The sequence below is a fragment of the Podarcis filfolensis genome, assembly GCF_964270895.1.
Source record: "Podarcis filfolensis genome assembly, chromosome: 18".
Taxonomy (NCBI): Eukaryota; Metazoa; Chordata; class Lepidosauria; order Squamata; family Lacertidae; genus Podarcis; species Podarcis filfolensis.
This window is the reverse complement of record NC_139622.1, coordinates 7,562,368-7,581,880: the sequence shown is the minus strand read 5'-3', so window position 1 is coordinate 7,581,880 and position 19,513 is coordinate 7,562,368. Positions and strand designations below refer to the sequence as shown.

At 50.7% G+C, this 19,513-nt stretch overlaps 2 protein-coding genes across 8 annotated transcripts in view; one reads left to right on the top strand and one right to left on the bottom strand.

Annotated features, from left to right (window-relative positions):
• Nucleotides 1-806: 806 nt before the first annotated feature.
• PRR22 (proline rich 22) lies at nt 807-10,953 on the top strand. Of its 5 annotated transcripts, none has more exons than XM_083594800.1 (3): nt 807-1,042; nt 3,661-3,723; nt 9,719-10,953. In XM_083594800.1, exons 1-3 carry the CDS (start codon nt 916-918, stop codon nt 10,849-10,851), a joined length of 1,323 nt encoding a protein of 440 aa, XP_083450926.1. In that variant the 5' UTR covers nt 807-915; the 3' UTR covers nt 10,852-10,953. The 5 variants fall into 5 exon arrangements, with proteins under 5 accessions (XP_083450926.1, XP_083450922.1, XP_083450924.1 ...); XM_083594796.1 differs by having other exon boundaries at nt 870-1,042; nt 3,661-3,737; XM_083594798.1 differs by having other exon boundaries at nt 906-1,038.
• Nucleotides 10,954-18,665: 7,712 nt separating this feature from the next.
• The window catches only part of RFX2 (regulatory factor X2), a 55,148-nt gene continuing 54,300 nt past the window's right edge, over nt 18,666-19,513 (bottom strand). For all 3 annotated transcript variants that reach the window (XM_083594507.1, XM_083594506.1, XM_083594508.1), the window contains one exon: nt 18,666-19,360. In XM_083594507.1, coding sequence (XP_083450633.1) covers nt 19,251-19,360 — 110 coding nt within the window. In that variant the 3' untranslated portion in view covers nt 18,666-19,250. The remainder of the gene's footprint in view (nt 19,361-19,513) is intronic.

Sequence of the window (19,513 nt, the reverse complement as noted above, 5' to 3'; positions counted from 1 at the left end):
AACAACAGCAGCAACAATTTATTTTTAATACCCCGCCCGTCTGGTCGGGTTTCCCCAGCCACTCTGTTGGCAGCTCCCAGCAGAATATTAAAAACACGACAACACATCAAACATTTAAAACTTCCCTAAATTTCCCCCCTCACACCTACCTTACTTTACCTTTACAGACAATACCATCCCAAGGTGGAACAATGACCAGATGGTTTCCTGTACAACTTAAGAAAAGAAGACTTCACATGCTCAGAGGCACTTTGCCCAAAGTTGTTGCTGTTGTTTTAAATAAAATATAATGACTTCTTCCTACTCGAGAAAAAAAAAAAAACACAAATTCTGACTTAGGTATCAGAATTTTGCAAAGGTAAAGGGAACAAGCTCACCCTAATTTTTATTTCTGTTCCCCACCACCATACTCATTTTCCCCAACTCTCCACCTGGAAGCCAATTTTCCTGTCCAGTTTGAAAACTTCATTTATCTGGTGATAATGAAGCCAATCTCTTACTTTGAACTTCAATTTCTCATAACTCTGCAATTTCACTTTTCCCTCCTCATGTTCTATAATTTCCCAATATTTTGGCCATTTGGATTCCATATTATCTCCCTCTCGCATCTCTGAAGGATAGCTCAGTCGGCAAAAGCGCGAGACTCTTCATCTCGGCGAGGTTGCGGGTTCGATTCCTGCACCGCAGCGGGTGGGTTTAGATGACTGTGGGGGTTTCCTCTCCAACTCTACAATTCCAATGCCCCTTCTCTGCCTCAGAACTTGAGTGGGCCAACCTGGAACGCTTTCCCGAGTAACCATCCAAACAGAACTTTTTCTCCGTGGCGACAGCTCCAGGAAGTCAGTCCTTGGGCAGGTGCCCCTAGGCAAAAAGGGTCCAGATGGGCGGACTGCCCTTCAGCTCAACGGAGGGATTATGCAGCAGCCGAAACTGTTTTACCCCCAACATGAGACGTACACCCCTCGGCCTTTAGAGAGACCCGACGGACAGTCAAACCGGCCCTTCCCGGCTTTTGTTCTCCCTGAAAACCTTGCCTCCGTAGGTAGGATCGGTTTACGCCAGCGGGGTTTTCTTACCTTGTTTTTTTTCTGGGATGAGGCCAACCCCACATCTAAGGATGGCAGCCCGTATGGCAAGTCCCCCATGGGGGTGCTTGGCTTGTTGGCTCAACAGCATATTATGGGAAGACAGGTTTCCCCCTTACAACTTCCTGTAATACTAATTTTACACCCCATGTTATTGCAAGGGCAGGGACACGGGTGGTGGCACTGTGGGTTAAACCACAGAGCCTAGGACTCGCCGATCAGAAGGTCGGCGGTTCGAATCCCCGCAATGACGGGGTGAGCTCCCGTTGCTCGGTCCCTGCTCCTGCCAACCTAGCAGTTCGAAAGCACGTATAAGTGCAAGCAGATAAATAGGTACCGCTCCGGCGGGAAGGTAAAGGCGTTTCCGTGCACTGCTCTGGTTCTCCAGAAGCGGCTTAGTCCTGCTGGCCACATGACCCGGAAGCTGTACGCCGGCTCCCTCGGCCAGTAAAGCAAGATGAGCGCTGCAACCCCAGAGTCGGTCACGACTGGACCTAATGGTCAGGGGTCCCTTTACCTTTATTGTTGCAAGGAGGTAACCTGTCCTTCAGTCGCGGCCTCCCCATCCCAAGCTAACCTCGGTCCTTATTTTCCTTTCCCCTCTCTCACATCACTAGCAAAGGCTCCTGTGCCCTCACAAGCCTCTTTTCCCCTGGGCGTTCATATTTTGAGAATAAGTGTTTTCGCACACGGCTGGAGCAACGTTGCTGAAACATGCGCCATCTTGGTGTGGAAGGAAGTGTGCCGCCGGCGCCACAGCACATTCCTTCAGACCCATGGCTTTTTGAATTATATTCTGATTATTAGGGTGGGGAATTGGGATTGGGGGTGTGTGCGTGTGTGAAATTCCACGCAGAATAGAGCCCCGATATCTAGCCGTTGCCGAAATTTGGTCGAGCAGCAAAGCTACTATGAAGCGCGCCGCAAAATTGTGCACAGATGCTCAGCAGCTTTCCGGTGCACAGAGCGTCTGAGAGCAAGGGGCAGTGAACTCGCCTCTGAGCTGTTGCAAAACTCATGGAAGGAAAAAGAAGGAACCCTCAATGCAAAACATACACACACACAGAGAGAGAGAGAGAGAGAGAGAGAGAGAGAGAGAGAGAGAGAGAGAGAAAGAGAAGGGCTCACAGAAAAGGCACAATGGATTTGAGTTCGACAACCGAGGCGCGGCTTCCGATTGGTTGCAAGAGCTTCTTGTACTCCAGCGGAAGCCGCACCGGACGTTCGGCTTCCGGAAAATGTCTGAAAACCGGAGCATTTACTTCCGGGTTTTCGGCATTCGGGAAAAAGTTCCAAAACGGAGCCGTTCGAGAACCGAGGTTTTGACTGTATAGTATAGCAAACTGACGCAGGTGGCGCTGTGAGTTAAACCACAGAGCCTAGGGCTTGCCGATCAGAATTGGAAGCTGCGATTTGGTTTCCGAACATTCGACTTCCGTTCAACCTCCGAGGTACGGCTGTATTTTCATCTGAGGAATGTTGGAGGGCATGGCATCGTTGCTAAGGGGTGAAACCCAAAGGGGTTGCTCAGGCCTTCGGAGCCCAACCGGAAGTAGGGGAGGAGATTCCTGGGAGACAGAACGGGAGAAACGACGCAGCTGTGTTGTAAACAAAAATTGCCCTTTTCCCTTATGGGGTATCCAAGAGCCCATATAGAGTCCTTACGTAGGTTCCCTATTGGTAGGAGAGAATAACAGAGGCCAACCAGAGAATATTGAGAAGCAAAGCAGCTAGTAAGCTTGATCTTTATTGATCTGTTGCAACAGGGTGCTCCCCTCACCTGCCGGAGAGAGGAGGGACCCATAAAAATGGCGCGCAAGGCTTTTGAAATTCCCATCCTGCAGATCAAGACCACCCCCAGAAACATCATACATATATCACAGAAGGGGTGTAACATAAGACCACCCCTCAAATACATCACACCTACATCACAGAAAAGGCGGTCTAAAACAGAAATTTGAATATTGTTTTTCTCCTGTCGTTGTTTATCTCCTGTCTGGCAGGTTACTTGATTGGATTGCCTGGGTAGCCTGGCCAGTCTTTTGTAATGATAAATACTTAGTTCCTGGGCCAGTCTTTGGCCTCACACCCTATTCATATCTTAAATGTGCCCTTAAGACAGGATTTGTGAGGAAAGAGACAATGGGGAGGTTTCCCACTTTGACCTTGCAGAGAAAACATTTGCTCAGTTTAGGAATCAAAATGGTTCCAGGTCGGTCTTCCTGTGCTGATCTGTGTACAGTGGTACCTCGGGTTAAGTACTTAATTCGTTCCGGAGGTCCGTTCTTAACCTGAAACTGTTCTTAACCTGAAGCACCACTTTAGCTAATGGGGCCTCCCGCTGCCGCCGCAGCCCGATTTCTGTTCTCATCCTGAAGCAAAGTTCTTAACCTGAAGCACTATTTCTGGGTTAGTGGAGTCTGTAACCTGAAGCGTATGTAACCCGAGGTACCACTGTACGTGCTTGGTTGGTACGCTTATGAACATTACCATATATCTAAGACCTCAAAATTCCTATCACAGCTGGCAAAAGCAGAGGGTAAAGCATGAATTTTTCTGTGTGTTGACGTTACAGGGGCACCCAGTTTGTACCACCCCCCCAGCCAAGAGAGAGAGCGATTTGAAACACCCCCGGCAGGTAACGCTTACGTGGTGCGTAGAAAGGAGCAACTCTCGCGGGCGCGTGGGTGGGCCTTTGCGGATTGTGGCCTGTAAATCTCGACTCGGGACACAGCGGGACAATGACTGGCTGGGTTTCTGACGGACCAAAGCTGAGATTTGGTCGGCAGCTATTGCCATAAGAAAACCGAGCCGATTGCCGTTCTGCCACCTGCTGCCAAATAATGGAATTCATCACTTCAAAGTACACGGGCGTGATTAGTTTTGATTTCGCTTGCCGTTGGGATGGGACACAAAAGCCCACCTGCTGCACACGCAGGAATAATAATAATAATAATAATAATAATAATAATAATAATAATAGTTTATTTATATCCCGCCCTCCCCAGCCGAAGCCAGGCTCAGAGCGGCTAACCACAGTAAAACGATACAACATTCTAAAATCATTTCATTATAAAATCAGTTCAAATCAGATTCATGGCAACCATTGGGCTAGAGTTCTGTTGGGATTGCCAAAGGAGGGAGTCAGGCTGTGCCCTGGCCAAAGGCCTGGTGGAACAGCTCTGTCTTGCAGGCCCTGCGGAAAGATGTCAAGTCCCACCGGGCCCTAGTCTCTTGTGGCAGAGCGTTCCACCAGATCGGGGCCACAGCCGAAAAAGCCCTGGCTCTGGTTGAGGCCAGCCTAACCTCCCTGTGGCCTGGGACCTCCAAGATGTTTTTGTTTGAAGACTGTAAGGTCCTCCGTGGGACATACCAGGAGAGGCGGTCCCGTAGGTACGAGGGTCCTAGGCCGTATAGGGCTTTAAAGGAAGCCCCGGGTTCGAGTTTCTCGAGGCATGGAACAGACTCCTTCCTTGAAACCCTGCAAAGCTGTTACCAGTCAGTGAAGAGAAACACTAAGCTAGCTGGACTAAAGGCCTGGCTCAGAATAAGGCTGTTTCCCTGTGTTAGAAACTCAGACATATAAGCTAGGCGCCAAATGGCTCCTTAAACCAAGGTTGCAGTCGCCAAGACGGAACGCCCAGTGTTGCCATTTTGGAGCAAGGTAGCTCTAAAGCAGCGGTTCTCAACCTGTGGGTCCCCAGATGTTGTTGGACTACAACTCCCATCATCCGTGACCTCTGGCCTTGCTAGCTAGGGGGGATGGGAGTTGTAGTTCAACAACATCTGGGGACCCACAGCTTGAGAAAGGCGGCTCTAAAGTCTTATTTTTCAAAGGATGGACTGGCTGTGATTGATTCTCAGATAAACATCTGGCTAGTTCAGATGATAGGGACGCGGGTGGTGCTGTGGGTTAAACCACAGAGCCTAGGACTTGCCGATCAGAAGGTCGGCGGTTCAAATCCCCGCGACTGGGTGAGCTCCCGTTGCTCGGTCCCTGCTCCTGCCAGCCTAGTAGTTCAAAAGCACGTCAAAGTGCAAGTAGATAAATAGGTACTGCTCCGGCGGGAAGGTAAACGGCGTTTCCGTGCGCTGCTCTGGTTCGCCAGAAGCGGCTTAGTCATGCTGGCCACATGGCCCAGAAGCTGTACGCCGGCTCCCTCGGCCAATAAAGCAAGATGAGCGCCACAACCCCAGAGTCGTCCGCGACTGGACCTAATGCTCAGGGGTCCCTTTACCTTTACTTAGTTCAGATGATAGCCTTGAGCTAGGTTAAGAACTTTGAGAACTTAAAGAAGAAAAGTCACTTGATGCAGGGACAGTCTCTCTATATATATCGACCCATTCCAACCTCTTTTTCTTAATGGTGACATGAACCATTCATAACGTAAGAATAATCTTCACAACTGTGAGCAGGGCAGTGGGGTGGGGTAAGTAAAGACAAGTGGCGATAATGAGCTATAACGTTGTTCACTGCTCCTGCAGTTTGGAAGAAAGATTCTCGCAGCAGAGTTATCACAATGGTGACTGCCAAGCACATTAAAACTTGGCTAGATTTTGACATCTTCCCTCCTCCACCTTTAGGCAAGCATTCCACACAAAAATACCTAGGCTAGAATAAATCACAGACACTTAGCTTTGCAAATAAGTGAGTATTTTAAACGCAGAGTTTCAGAAGTTACAGAAAACAAGTCAGTAAAATAAGGAAGAAAAAGGTTCCAAATGGCTTTCAAAGAAAGAACTTATTTATTTCAAAAGACTAATGCAGACTTTGTGTTATGCAGGCTGTAAAAATCTCCTTTAGAGAGATTTTATTCATGTGGTTATCCTTCAGCTGGGAGCCATTCTGAACGACTCCTTTCTTCTAGGAAGACACACAGAGAGAGGGAGGGAGGGAAGGAGAGAGGATGCAAAGGCTGCCAGCCAGACACTGGCAACTTGAGCTCAGGGCTCAGCTTAACCCTTTCATGCATGCAAGTGTGAGTCAATAGCTGTCTATTACAACAGGAATTACTCTTTGAGCTCCTCCTCCTGATCTGGCCCCTCCAGGGCACCTCCATGGGACTCGTGACCATGGCTATGTTGTGCTCACCAGTGTGGATACAACATAAGAAGATGCACACAGACCCTCTGCACACAACGCACAGAAAATCACTACATGCAAATAGTGCTTAGAGCTGAAGAACCAGGATTGGGTAGCCCTATTTGCTGCCCACCTGAAAATGCCCCAAGATTCTAATTTTTTTCTTGTTTTCGTCTTAGTAAAACATCTTCAGTAACTTAGCCCAATACCGCAGTCGGCGGGTTTTTGCACAGAAACCATGGGATATCAGCAGGTGCAGAATGCTGCAGCGAGACTCCTTACGGGGTCCTCGCTGCGAGATCACATTCACCCGATGCACATTCACCCGGTGCTATACCAGCTGCACTGGCTCCCGGTGGAGTACAGGATCAGGTTTAAGGTGCTGGTTTTAACCTTTAAAGCCCTATATGGCTTAGGACCCTCGTACCTACGGGACCGCCTCTCCTGGCATGCCCCACAGAGGAATTTACGATCTTCAAACAAAAACATCTTGGAGGTCCCAGGCCACAGAGAGATTAGGCTGGCTTCAACTAGAGCCAGGGCTTTCTCGGCTGTGGCTCCAACCTGGTGGAACGCTCTGCCACAAGAGACCAGGGCCCTGTGGGACTTGACATCTTTCCGCAGGGCCTGCAAGACAGAGCTGTTCCGCCAAGCCTTTGGCCAGGGCACAACCCGACTCCCTCCTTTGGCAATTTACCCAATGGTTGCCATCAATCTGATTTGAAGTACCGTATTTTTCGCTCTATAAGACGCACCAGACCACAAGACGCACCTAGTTTTTGGAGGAGGAAAACAAGAAAAAAAATATTATGAATCTCAGAAGCCAGAACAGCAAGAGGGATCGCTGCGCAGTGAAAGCAGCAATCCCTCTTGCTGTTCTGGCTTCTGGGATAGCTGTGCAGCCTGCATTCGCTCCATAAGACGCACACACATTTCCCCTTACTTTTTAGGAGGGAAAAAGTGAGTCTTATACAGCAAAAAATACGGTAATTTTTTAATGAAATGATTTTAAAATGTTGTCTTATTTTATTGCTGTTAGCCGCCCTGAGCCCGGCCTAGGCTGGGGAGGGCGGGATACAAATAAAAATTTATTATTACTACTATTATTGATAGAAGCTAGTTCCATATAGCTTAGTATTGTTCACACTGACTGCCAGAGACTCTCCGGGGTTTCAGGCAGGGGATGCCCCTGGGTGGGATTTGGGGAGATGTCAGGAGGGCTCTTGGATCCGTCGGAGCAAAGTGCCCCCCTCCCTAAGCCCGGCAGAAGCTTCCTGGGCTTTGCGAAGGGGGCGCCAGGCTTCAATACTTTAATACAATGGTACCTTGGTTCTCAAACTTAATCCGTTCCGGAATTCTGTTCCAAAACCAAAGCGTTCCAAAACCAAGGCGCGCTTTTCCATAGAAAGTAATGCAAAATGGATTAATCTGTTCCAGACTTTAAAAACACACACCCTAAAACAGCAATTTAATGAGATTTTTACTATCTAACGAGACCGTTGATCCGTATAGTGAAAGCAATAAACAATGTACTGCAGTCACACAATCAATCACTAGCTGAACTGGGTTCCACACAGTCACCAAAAGAAAAACAAAAAAAGAGCCGCTGAAACAAAAACGCAAAATAAATAGCAAAAACAGATAGACTTCAGCGTAACACTTAAAATGGAAGTGTGGCACTCAAATTGGAAGCATAGCACTCAAAATAATGGCCAACGGATCATCAACTGTTCTCAGTTGCGGATTTTTATATACAGTGGTACCTAGGTTCTCAAACTTAATCCGTTCTGATTAATCCGTTCCAAAACCAAAGCGTTCCAAAACCAAGGCGCGCTTTCCCATAGAAAGTAATGCAAAACGGATCAATCCGTGCCAGACTTTTAAAAACAACAATTTGACGTGAATTTTACTATCTAAGACCACTGATCCATAAAATGAAAGCAATAAACAATGTACTGCAGCCACACAATCAATCAGTCAGTAGCTGAACTGGGTTCCACACAGTCGCAAAGAAAGAGCCGCAAAAACAAAAACGCAAAATAAATAGCAAAAACAGACAGACCTCAGAGTAACACTCAAAATGGAAGTGTAACACTCAAAATGGAGCACTTCCGGCTTCCGAAAAAAGTTCGCAAACTGGAACACTTACTTCCGGGTTTGCAGTGCTTGGGTTCCATGTTGCCTGAGTACCAAGGTGTCTGAGAACCAAGGTACCACTGTACTCTAATTTATCGGGAATATTTAGAGGAGTAGCCTAGTCCCGCTAGGCCACTGACCGCACACCACTGCTGGGGATCGTGTCTCTGGGAGTGGGAGCTGGGGGTCGCCTAACAGCTCTGAGCAGCACCTTTAACACTTTCCCCAGGAGCCTTTTGTGGGGGGTGTAGGGGGGTGCCATGGCCATTTGAAGTAGGATGATGGAGTGCAGATGGAGCCAGGCACTGGTCTCCATTCTCCATCCAGACAAGCAGGAGGCATCACAAGAGCTCAAAGACACCTTCTAGTTGTGGAGCCCTGGGGAAGGGTGTGTGGCCTGGACAGAGTCCCTAGGGCCATAGAGAGAGGGCTTGGGGGGCTGCGCCAAGGTTCAGCCTCTCAACTAATTAGTAAAATAATAATAATAATAATAATAATAATAATAATAATAATAATAATAATAATAATTTATTATTTATACCCCGCCCATCTGGTTGGGTTTCCCCAGCCACTCTGGGCGGCTCCCAACAGAATATTAAAAACACATTAAAACCTCAAACTTTAAAAACTTCCCTAAACAGGGCTGCCTTCAGATGCCTTCTAAAAGTCAGGTTGTTGTTTATTTCCCTGACATCTAGTGGGAGGGTGTTCCACAGGGCAGGCGCCACCACCGAGAAGGCCCTCTGCCTGGTTCCCTGTAACCTCATTTCTCGCAGGGAGGGAACCGCCAGAAGGCCCTCGGAGCTGGACCTCAGCGTCTGGGCTGGACGATGGGGGTGGAGACGCTCCTTCAGGTATTCTGGGCCAAGGCCGTTTAGGGCTTTAAAGGTCAGCACCAACACTTTGAATTGTGCTCGGAAACGTACTGGGATCCAATGTAGGTCTTTCAGGACCAGTGTTACGTGGTCCCAGCGGCCGCTCCCAGTCGCCAGTCTAAAAGCCACATTCTGGGTTAGTTGTAGTTTCCGGGCCACTTTCAAAGGTAGCCCCACGTAGAGCGCATTGCAGTAGTTGAAGCGGGAGATAACCAGGGCATGCAGCACTCTGGAGAGATAGTCTGCGGGCAGGGAGGGTCTCATTCTGCGTACCAGATGGAGCTGGTAGACAGCCGCCCTGGATACAGAATTGACCTGCGCCTCCATGGACAGATGTGAGTCCAAAATGACTCCCAGGCTGCGTACCTGGTCCTTCAGGGGCACAGTTACCCCATTCAGGACCCGGGAGTCCCCCACACCTGCCCGCTGCAGTCAAAGGAAGTGGTAGCCAGCCTTGCCTTGGTAGATTTGAGCAGGACACATGTTGGAGGGTGCTCCTTGTCCGCCCCTCATTTTCCTCTCTCCTCGCCCCCTGCCAGGCTTCCACATGGCTCCGTGCGGGTGCTTCTTTGACCCCCGGATCTACCGCATTGAGTGGGCTACGGCCAACTTCGTCCAGCCCTCCGTGTACAAACTCTCTGGTGCTCCGGGCCCGCAAAACACCTACCTGCTGGATGGCCAGAAATACCTCAAGAGCCCTGTCCAGCCGGTCGCATACCCGCCCTATCAGCCGGTCGCCAGCAACCCCCCGTTCGTCTTGCCCTTCTTCAAGCCCGAGGGGCCCTCGACCCACTTGGCGGACCACATCGGCTTCGTGGGGAGCCCTGGCCACGGCTCCCCCTTTGCAGAGGTGGTGTCTCTCCACAGCGAGGGCCCGGGGCAGAGCAAGGAGCCTAAGCTTCTCTCCACGCTCCCTGGGCTGAACCCAAGCGAGCGGCCAGCCCTGGCAGCGGCCTATGAACCCCTGAAAGACTGCCACAACTTGGCCTTCCAAGCTTTCAAGGACCTCCAAGCGGACGAGGCAGACGACGTCCGGAACCCAGATTTCGCAGAGGACCCTCCAGCCCTGCCGAACGCCTCTCCTGAAGACCACCAGGCCATCCTCAGGGCACCGACTGCAGACATCATGCCCGAAGTGGAGTCTTGCATGGACCTGGAGAGCATCATCGCGGCCGGGAACGCATTGATAGAGGAGGAGGTGTCCTTCAACCTTCCGGAAAAGGTCCTCTTAGAAGATGCCATGAAGTTGTTTGACTGCTCCCCGGTGAACTCAGACACCGAGGCCTCGTTGGACGGATTGGGCAACGGACGCCACAGCCGGCACTGGGGAGACAGCCTGAGGGACAGTTGCTTCTCCGGCGAGGATTCAAGCAGTGACATCCGGTCCCTCAACTTGCCCGACGAGCTTCTGTCTTTCGATTACAGCGTGCCGGAGATCCTCAGTGCGGTGACCAGCCTGGACTACCTCTACGACGTGAACGCTTTCGGGGAGGAGCTGCAGTGGGAGACCCGGCCGCCCTCGCAGCCCCCCCTGCAGCACGAGTCCCACGTGGGCCTTGAGGAGAAAGCGAAGAGTGGTGTTGCCACGCAAAACAAACCTGCGGCCGGCCAGTCAAAGGCAGCGTCCGTGCAGGAACCCCAGGGACAGGATTCCACCTCACTGGAAATCTGACCGGTGCATCTAACTGGACAGGGGGTTGTGCCACCAGATCAAGTATGGGGACAGAGTTCCTGCCATTTTGTCTATTAAAAAGAGAGAGAGCGCTTTTTAGAACTCGAACTGTGTGCCTGTCTCTCCAGGAGGACTCGCTATGTCTCTTTGCAAAGTTAAAACTGCATGGAAACCCGGTTTTACGTCGCGCAGGTAGAACTGTAGTCGGTGGGGGGAGTCAAGGTCTTCGTCGTGTTTGGACTACAGTGGTACCTTTGTTGTCAAACGGCTTGGGTCCCAAACAAATCGGCTCCCGAACACTGCAAACCTGGGAGTGTTCCAGTTTGCAAACATTTTTTGGAAGCCAGATGTCCAATGTGGCTTCCAATTGAGTCGAGGAACCTTGGTTTTCAAATGGTTTTAGGAGTCAAACAGACTCCCGGAACAGATTAAGTTTGACAACTAAGGTACCACTGTACACGTGAAGTTGGGAGCAGGTTGGGAATAACTCACAAGGTGTCAAGTGAAGTTAACTCTTTATTCAAAGAATCCAAAACAGTGCAGGCCTAGTGGTCCCAGCAACACGCCCCAGTAGATCTTGTCCCAATGAAGCAGTTGCAAGGACTGCCGCTCTCTAAGGCTCCGCCTCATCCAATTCCTTCCCAAGCAATCTGAGACATCTCCATCTTGCCTGCCTCTGCTCTGCCCTTTTCATCCCTCTTCTGGTTCTGGGAGACGAGGAGGGGAGCTGGTTGCAGGAGGAGAGGGAGACCCCCTGGCTTCTTCAGCAGCCTGCCTCATCTCTGCATCTTGGCCTCCCTCCTGTTTCAGCTTCTGCCGCCGAGTCTGGACTTCTGTCTGCCACAGACTCTCCCTGCTCCTTAAAACCTGTTGCCCCGTCAGCTTCCGACACTGCCTCCTCCTTCCTTGGAATGTCAAAAGCTGTTTCGTTTCCCCCCGCCGTTGCCCTCCTTCTACGCCCTCACCCACCCAAACACATATCTGTTCATCATTTTGTCTTCGTCTGTTTGTTGCGGTACCCCGAGCAAGAGTTCATTTTTTATTAGCACCAGTAGGCCCTGCACAGGGGTGTCAGGCCTATTTAATCTCCAGCATTTCTTGCCCCCATGAAGCAGTTGCTGAAATTGACATTCCCCCACCTTCCAACACCCATCTAAGTCTCCTCCTCTCCAGGGTTTCCCCCAAGCAATCTAAGACAATGCCCACGTGAAGCTAACCTCTCCTCTGCCCTTTTCATCCCTCTCCTGGTTCTGGGAGACCAGAAGGAAGGGGAGCTTGTTGCAGCAGGACGGGGAGAAACCTAAGATTGGTTACCAGCCTGTTTCTCAGCCTCCTTCCTCTCCAGCCTCTGCTTGCACCTCTGATTCTGCACTGCTCTCTGCCACCGATTCTTCCCGCTCACTAAATCCTGTCACCTCTCCCACTTCTGACCACTCACCAATCCCCGGGCTCTGAGTCTTCTTCCCTTGGACGTTCCCCAGCTGGTTCCTTCTGCCACTTCTCTGCACCCAGCCAGTTCGTGACGCAACAGCTCCCTGTATAATAGGCCAAGGGTTGTGTGTTCCAAATGCACACTTGGTGTGCTGGTCCCGTGGGTTACCCGAGAGGCAAGGTCCAAGTCCGGTCCGTGGTCAAAGGTGCAACGTGGAGCCACTCCGTTGTAGCTGAAGCTGGGTGCAGGGCAGGGAGCCGGGTGAAGTCAGGAACAGGCTTGCAAGCAGGGAGCCAGGGCAGGTCAGGAGCTCAGGCAGGAAAGCAGGACAGGGTTCAGGCAGGAACTAGCAACCAGCAATGTTGCTCCCGCAACTTGGGACTGGGGCTGGCCGGCTTTTATCTGCCCCGAGCCTCTGCTGACTCGCCTCTCCTGGCCTGGAGGCGAGCACTCCTGCGGGAACTTGGTTCCCTCCGCCTCTCTGCCCTGAGCCTCTGCAACTCAGGAGAGGCTGGAGGGTTACCGGACCCAGAGGCAACCTCAGCTTCCTCTGACGGGGCTGAGAGTGGAGCACCTGCAGGCAATGGGTCCTCCATCACCTCCATCACCTCAGGAGCCAGAGTAGACTCAGCTGATGCCTGTACTTGAGGATCCGGCACAGGTGAGGACCCTTCAGGCTCATGCCCCAGCCCTGGCTCAGCTGGTTCTGGAGGCGGGGAATCCTGTGCAGGCTGGGATCCCTCAGGTTCAGCACCCGAGTACGAATCCCAGGCCATCACACCTGGTCATGTACCCAAACGCATTGGCTTCCGGACTGTGAAAGGAGGACGGCAGCCCGTCCCCTGTGGCTCTGCACCTGCGCATGCCTAACTGGCTGAAAGACGGCCCACCCCAGGCAGTGAACCCATTCAGAGAGACAACAGGAAGCCTCTTTTGAGAACGAGCCAGTGATCCCATTCAGAGAGACAACAGGAAGCCTCTTTTGAGAATGAGCCATCCTGCCGCCTCTCTGCTCCAAGAGTGGTTTGCTGAGCCAATTCTCCTCAATGCAACCCCCCCAAAAAAAAACCTAGCAGGGGGAGGCTGGAGGAAGGCAGTAACAGAACAGGGATCCACACAGAGGCTCAGTGGTCAGCCTCCCAGACGGGATGAGAGGATCCTTTGACATCATTGGAGACTAGGAATAATTCCTCATAGTACAAGGGGGGTTGACGGGGTTAAAGTGCCCCGTAAAGGAAAAAGAAATATACCACTTGGTTGCAGGAAGAAACCTCAAAGCAGTTGCACAGATCCCAAGGCATAGATCTCAGGAACCATTGTGCAAAATTTGGCTAGAATCTGCCGTGTTGAAAGACTGTGGCTTTGATTCAAATCGGCACCTGATTTTATCCAAACAAATGTGTGCATGAGCAACATACATTTAAAGCATGTTCTCCCAGCCCCACTGTTTCCTTACACACATCCAACAATTAAACCCCTGTGCATAGCTGTCAAGCGTCCCTTATTTGGCGGGAAACTCCCTTATCGCAGTGTCCCGCTGCTGTCCCTTATTGGTGATGTCCCTTAAATTTCCTGGGTTTCAAAGGAAGCAGCTCCTCTCCCTCCCTCCCTGCCGGCCAGGGAGGAGGGAGGATCCAGCTGTGTTGATTGGCTGTGTTGCTCACCCAATAAGGAGTCTAAGGACGACTGGCGGGTGGAGCTTGCATGCCTTGTGCCGATCAAATCGGCCGCGTTGCCTGGGGACTCGCCTTTGCTCAGCGCTTCCCAGCGGAGAGGTGATAGTGGTTTTCCTTGCTGCATCCCCTTTGCCGGGTTGCTGCGCTGTGGGAACCACCGCTTGAGGCTTCGTTTGGCTGCTGGCTGGGCTTTCTGCCTTTGGCTCGGAGGGGCTCAGAAGTTGAACAGAGCTGTGCTCTGAAAATCCCTTATTTTGGCTGCTGATCCCTTATTTTCAAATCTGTAAGTTGACAACTATGGTCCTGTGTTGCAAACAATTATCAGTAATATCCAAGGCAACACGATGACCAAGTACAACAATGCATTATCAATATAAACTCCTTATATAATCTATACGGAACATTGAACAATATGAAATATGCACTCTCTGCAAAACTAAAATAAACAGAAATCTTATAAATCTCTGAAAGTCACAAAATGAGCACTCTTGGTGGATTCTCTTGAAAACATAGAACCAAATAAACGCAAGTCTTATAAGTCTATGAAATAAGCAATGGGTCAGATTCTTATGTGGTGAAAACAAGCCGTTTTATGGTGTCCAACGCTGCCGAAGTGGTCCGCAAACAGTGGTGAACAGTGATTCCAGATATACCCACTGTTTCATAGAATTCTTCTTCAGCACAGCAGAAGGATACAGAAATGCTTCGTAAACTGCAAATGAATTATTGAAACGATGACCTGCATATACATGGTAACTTGCAATAACTCAAATTATTACAAACTATACGCGGGTGGCGCTGTGGGTTAAACCACAGAGCCTAGGACTTGCTGATCAGAAGGTCAGCGGTTCGAATCCCCACGACGGGGTGAGCTCCCGTTGCTCAGTCCCTGCTCCTGCCAACCTAGCAGTTCGAAAGCACGTCAAAGCGCAAGTAGATAAATAGGTACCACTCCGGCGGGAGGGTAAACGGCGTTTCCGTGCGCTGCTCTGGTTCGACAGAAGTGGCTTAGTCCTGTTGTACGCCGGCTCCCTCAGCCAATAAAGTGAGATGAGCGCCGCAACCCAGGAGTTGGCCACGACTGGACCTAATGGTCAGGGGTCCCTTTACCTTTATATACGCAAGAAACATAATGCCAATTCAATGTAAAATCAAAAGTACAAACCCCATCTATACGGTGAATGGAATTGTATGACAATAGCTATGGTGCAGTGGTAATAAAAGTTATGTAACCACTGCTACTGATGCATGTTGCAAGAAACCTAAAAAGCAGACCCCAGGTGGTGCTCATAACCAGGAGATGGAGTTTAAAGATATAGTACAGTTTAACAGCCAGGATGAGAAAAATCAAATAAAACAATTGAGATCTTGCTGTCGTAACCGTCTTTCATAATCTCAGAAAGCTATGAGACAAGATTATGAAAGACGGTTACGACATCAAGAATCTCGGTTTATCTTTATGTTCAAAACCATTCATCCGGGAGGAGTCAATTCTGAATCGGATCTCAATTGTTTTATATTGATTATATTGATATTGCATTGTTGTACTTGGTCCATCGTGTTGCCTTGGATATTACTTACTCCTTACACATATCACCAACATTTTTTGGGGGGGAAATTTATTATTTATTTTTTTAAATTTATGAAAGATGAAGCAGATTTGGGTAGGCCTTGACCACTTCTATACAGTAAAATCACTGGAAATTGGATAGGCACTGTACAACCCAAGCGCTCCTGGATTGGAGTGACTTGTCTCTCTGGAGGATCAGATTGCTGTGAAATGTCTTGCAAGGACAAAAAAAGGGGGCACACGTTTGCGTTAAGGGGAGGCGGCGTGGTAAATGTGACGAATAAAAGTGCTTAATTTATATATTAAAAAGGGAGCTTCCAGCAGTGCTTGCCTTCGCATCCTGCATGTGATTGGCAACTGTGAAGAACAGGATGTTCCTCCTCTTTCCAGGTCTAAGCCTGGAGATGCTACGCAATGAGGCAAGACTGAAATCTGCAGCAAGCCATCAGACTCCTTTGCACAGCGAGGGGGCCCCCCTCTGGCGCCTCCTCCTGTTGTCTTCCTGCCTTGCACCCCACAAGTCCCAATGGCACCAGTCGTGGCCACTTGGACAGGGAGTGCTCCTCTCTGGGAGTGGTTGGCGCTGTGGTCTAAACCACTGAGCCTCTTGGGCTTGCCGATCAGAAGGTCGGCAGTTTGAATCCCTGCAACGGGGTGAGCTCCCGTTGCTCTGTCCCAGCTCCTGCCAACCTAGCAGTTCGAAAACACACCAGCGCAAGTAGATAAGTAAGTACTGCTGTAGCGGGAAGGTAAACGGCACCTCCGTATGCTCTGGTTTCCATTGCACCAGAAGCAGTTGAGTCCTGCTGGCCACATGACCTGGAAAGCTGTCTGCGGACAAACGCCAGTAAAGCAAGGTGAGTGCCGCAACCCCAGTCGGTCACGACTGGACCTAATGGTCAGGGGTCCCTTTACCTTTAAGGAGTCTCAAAGCGGCTAACATTCTCCTTTCCCTTCCTCCCCCACAACAAACACTCTGTGAGGTGAGTGGGGCCGAGAGACTTCAGAGAAGTGTGACTGGCCCAAGGTCACCCAGCAGCTGCATGTGGAGGAGCGGAGACGCGAACCCGGTTCACCAGATTACGAATCTACCACTCTTAGCCACTACACCACACTGGCTCTCTTCGGAAGTTTGGTTTCGGAAGAACCCCACACTTCATGCCGGCCAATGGCGCAACAGGGGCCATGCAGGAAAACTGGTGCCGTGCAAGATCTGTGGGAAACAGAAGAGGCCACAGTTTTTAAGTCCCAGCTTCTCACCTGGCCCGCCTGCAGCCAGGAGAGGCTTAGGTCGGTGCCCAAAAAAAGTGCTTCATGTGAAGGGAAAAGACCTATCAGCCAGAGGGGTACATTTCTTTTGGGGCAACTTTGTGTGTGAGGGGTGGGAGGAGGAGAAGAGGCAGAAGGGGCCAGACTTCTGTCCTCACACACAAAGAAAGTAAAAGTTTTACTTTCTTACGTTTGTCTTTATGAGGATATACGTTTGACTTTTATTACACCTGTTTTGCAAAAGTCTAGGAAAGAATCAGAATACCATAGTCTAAAACTACTGCTAGAGGACAAGAAGCCCAAGACTACATTAAATGTAGCTAAATTCTGTGCGTCTGCAATCAATCGCAGGAAGCAAGTGGTATCCCATAATGTCCAATCCCCTAAATGTTAATTACAGGGGGCACGCTAACAATTAATTTTAATTTTTATATTTAAATTCTTGTTATTGCATATTGTCCCTTGTATTCCTGATATTTTTTATGATCTGTGATATTGTGTGTGTTGAAGCTGGTCTATGACCGTATTAATAAATTCATTCATACGTTGGGTCACACCCGCATCATGCATTTAAAGCACATGGCCTCCCCTACCCCCCAAAATCCTGGGGACCGTAATTTAAGAGTGCTGGGAATCACAGCTCTGCAAGGATCCTTTGTGGTTCATGGTGCAGGTGTAATAATAATAATAATTTATTTATTATTTATACCCCACCCATCTGGCTGGACCTCCCCAGCCACTTTGGGCGGCCCACGGCAGAGTAAAAAGGCGATAAAACATCAAACTTAAAAAACTCCCCTAAACAGGGCTGCCTTCAGATGTCTTCTAAAAGTCAGGTAGTTGTTTATTTCCTTGAAATCTGATGGGAGGCCATTCCACAGGGCGGGCGCCACTACCTAGAAGGCCCTTTGCCTGGTTCCCTGTAACGTCACTTCTCAAAGGGAGGGAACCGCCAGAAGGCCCTCGGCGCTGGACCTCTGTGTCCGGGCAGAACGATGGGGGGTGGAGACGCTCCTTCAGGTATTCTGGGCCGTTAAGGGCTTTAAAGGTCAGCACGAACACTTTAGATTGTGCTTGGAAATGTACTGGGAGCCAATGTAGACCTTTCAGGACAGGTGTTATATGGTCTCGGTGGCCGCTCCCAGTCACCAGTTTAGCTACCGCATTCTGAATTAGTTGTAGTTTCCGGGTCACCTTCAAAGGCAGCCCCACGTGGAGCGCATTGCAGTAGTCCAAGCGGGAGATAACCAGAGCATGCACCACTCTGGCGAGACAGTCTGCAGGCAGGGAGGGTCTCATCCTGCGTACCAGATGGAGCTGGTAGACAGCTGTCCTGGACACAGAATTGACCTGTGCCTCCGTGGACAGCTGTGAGTCCAGAATGACTCCCAGGCTGCGCACCTGGTCCTTCAGGGGCACAGTTGCCCCATTCAGGTCCAGGGAGTCCTCCACAACCGCCCGCCGCCTGTCCCCCCAAAACAGTACTTCTGTCTTGTCAGGATTCAATCTCAATCTGTTAGCCGCCATCCATCCTCCAACCACCTTTCTCTTCAATCTCTCCTCTCTTCTAATGTGCATCTCTCTCCCCCTGCTACCCCCAATGGGTGTTGCCTTTTCAAGACAGGACCGACCGCAACCAAAGAGTGGCCCACCCTCTGCTCAGCTGCCAAGACCCTCACTTTAAAAACTGCACAATGCCCAGCTTTGATGCATTAAGCCTGAGCTGGTTGCGGGACCCCCGAGAATGACACCTGTCTCGCTTGCAGCACCTCGATGCGCAGAATGGGGGTGCAATGCACATCCGGCCAGCGGGGTGGGCGAAATCCCTTCCACCACGGTGCAATTTAGAAGAAGAACCACAACAGCCTGTGTGCCACATTGTAAATTTATTTGGCAAGTAGGGGGAAGCACGGGGGGGCAGACCAGAGGCCCCCCCAACTTCTGCCTCCCCACGAGGCGCAGTGGAAAGGAAAGGGGTCTTTCAGGGGGGCAAGCAGAGCTGCATCACAGTGGTAATCTAGGGAACCCTAGAGGAGATGGCTGGGTTTGGGGCTGCCGCGGCCAGCCAAGCACCCGGTCTCCGCGGGTTCCGCAATCCATTCAAAGAGTCAGTTAAGGCCAAGAGCACGAGGATACGAGGGAGAGGGGAATTGAGAGAGAGAGACAGACAGACAGAAAGCTCCACGTTCAGGGCAGAAGGGGCCAGGCACCCCCCCCCATCGGAAGGGAAAAGCCGGCCGCTGATTCCCTTTGCCGCAACTGGGCCAGCTTCTGCCCGCGCAGCTGACCAGGCAGCCGCCAGGGACCCCGTCTGTGAAGACAAGTAAACGTTAAGAGGAGCTAAGAGGCACTCGGATTGTGGAGGAGGTGGAAACCCAGCCTTTGGGGGTTTCCAGAAAGCTTTGAAACTTTTGCTTCCGGAGTTGGGCGTCTCCCGCCGTGCCAACTCTTATTAGATCTCTTGCAGCGAGGGGCCGGGATCGGTGCGTTCGCGCTTCACGAGGGGCTCGCCGGCGCACCGGGAATCCGCCTCCGCCTCGCTGCCCAGGTCGCTGATGTCGTCTGTGGGGAGAGAGGAGAGACAGAAGTCACAGGGCTGTGTCCAGCAGGAGTCGCGACTTGGAGCAGACCCAGCGGAATGAATGGGCACGGCTGACTTCGGTCCACTCGTTCTAGCAGGTTCGCTCCAAGTTGAGCGTAGCTGAATACAAGCCG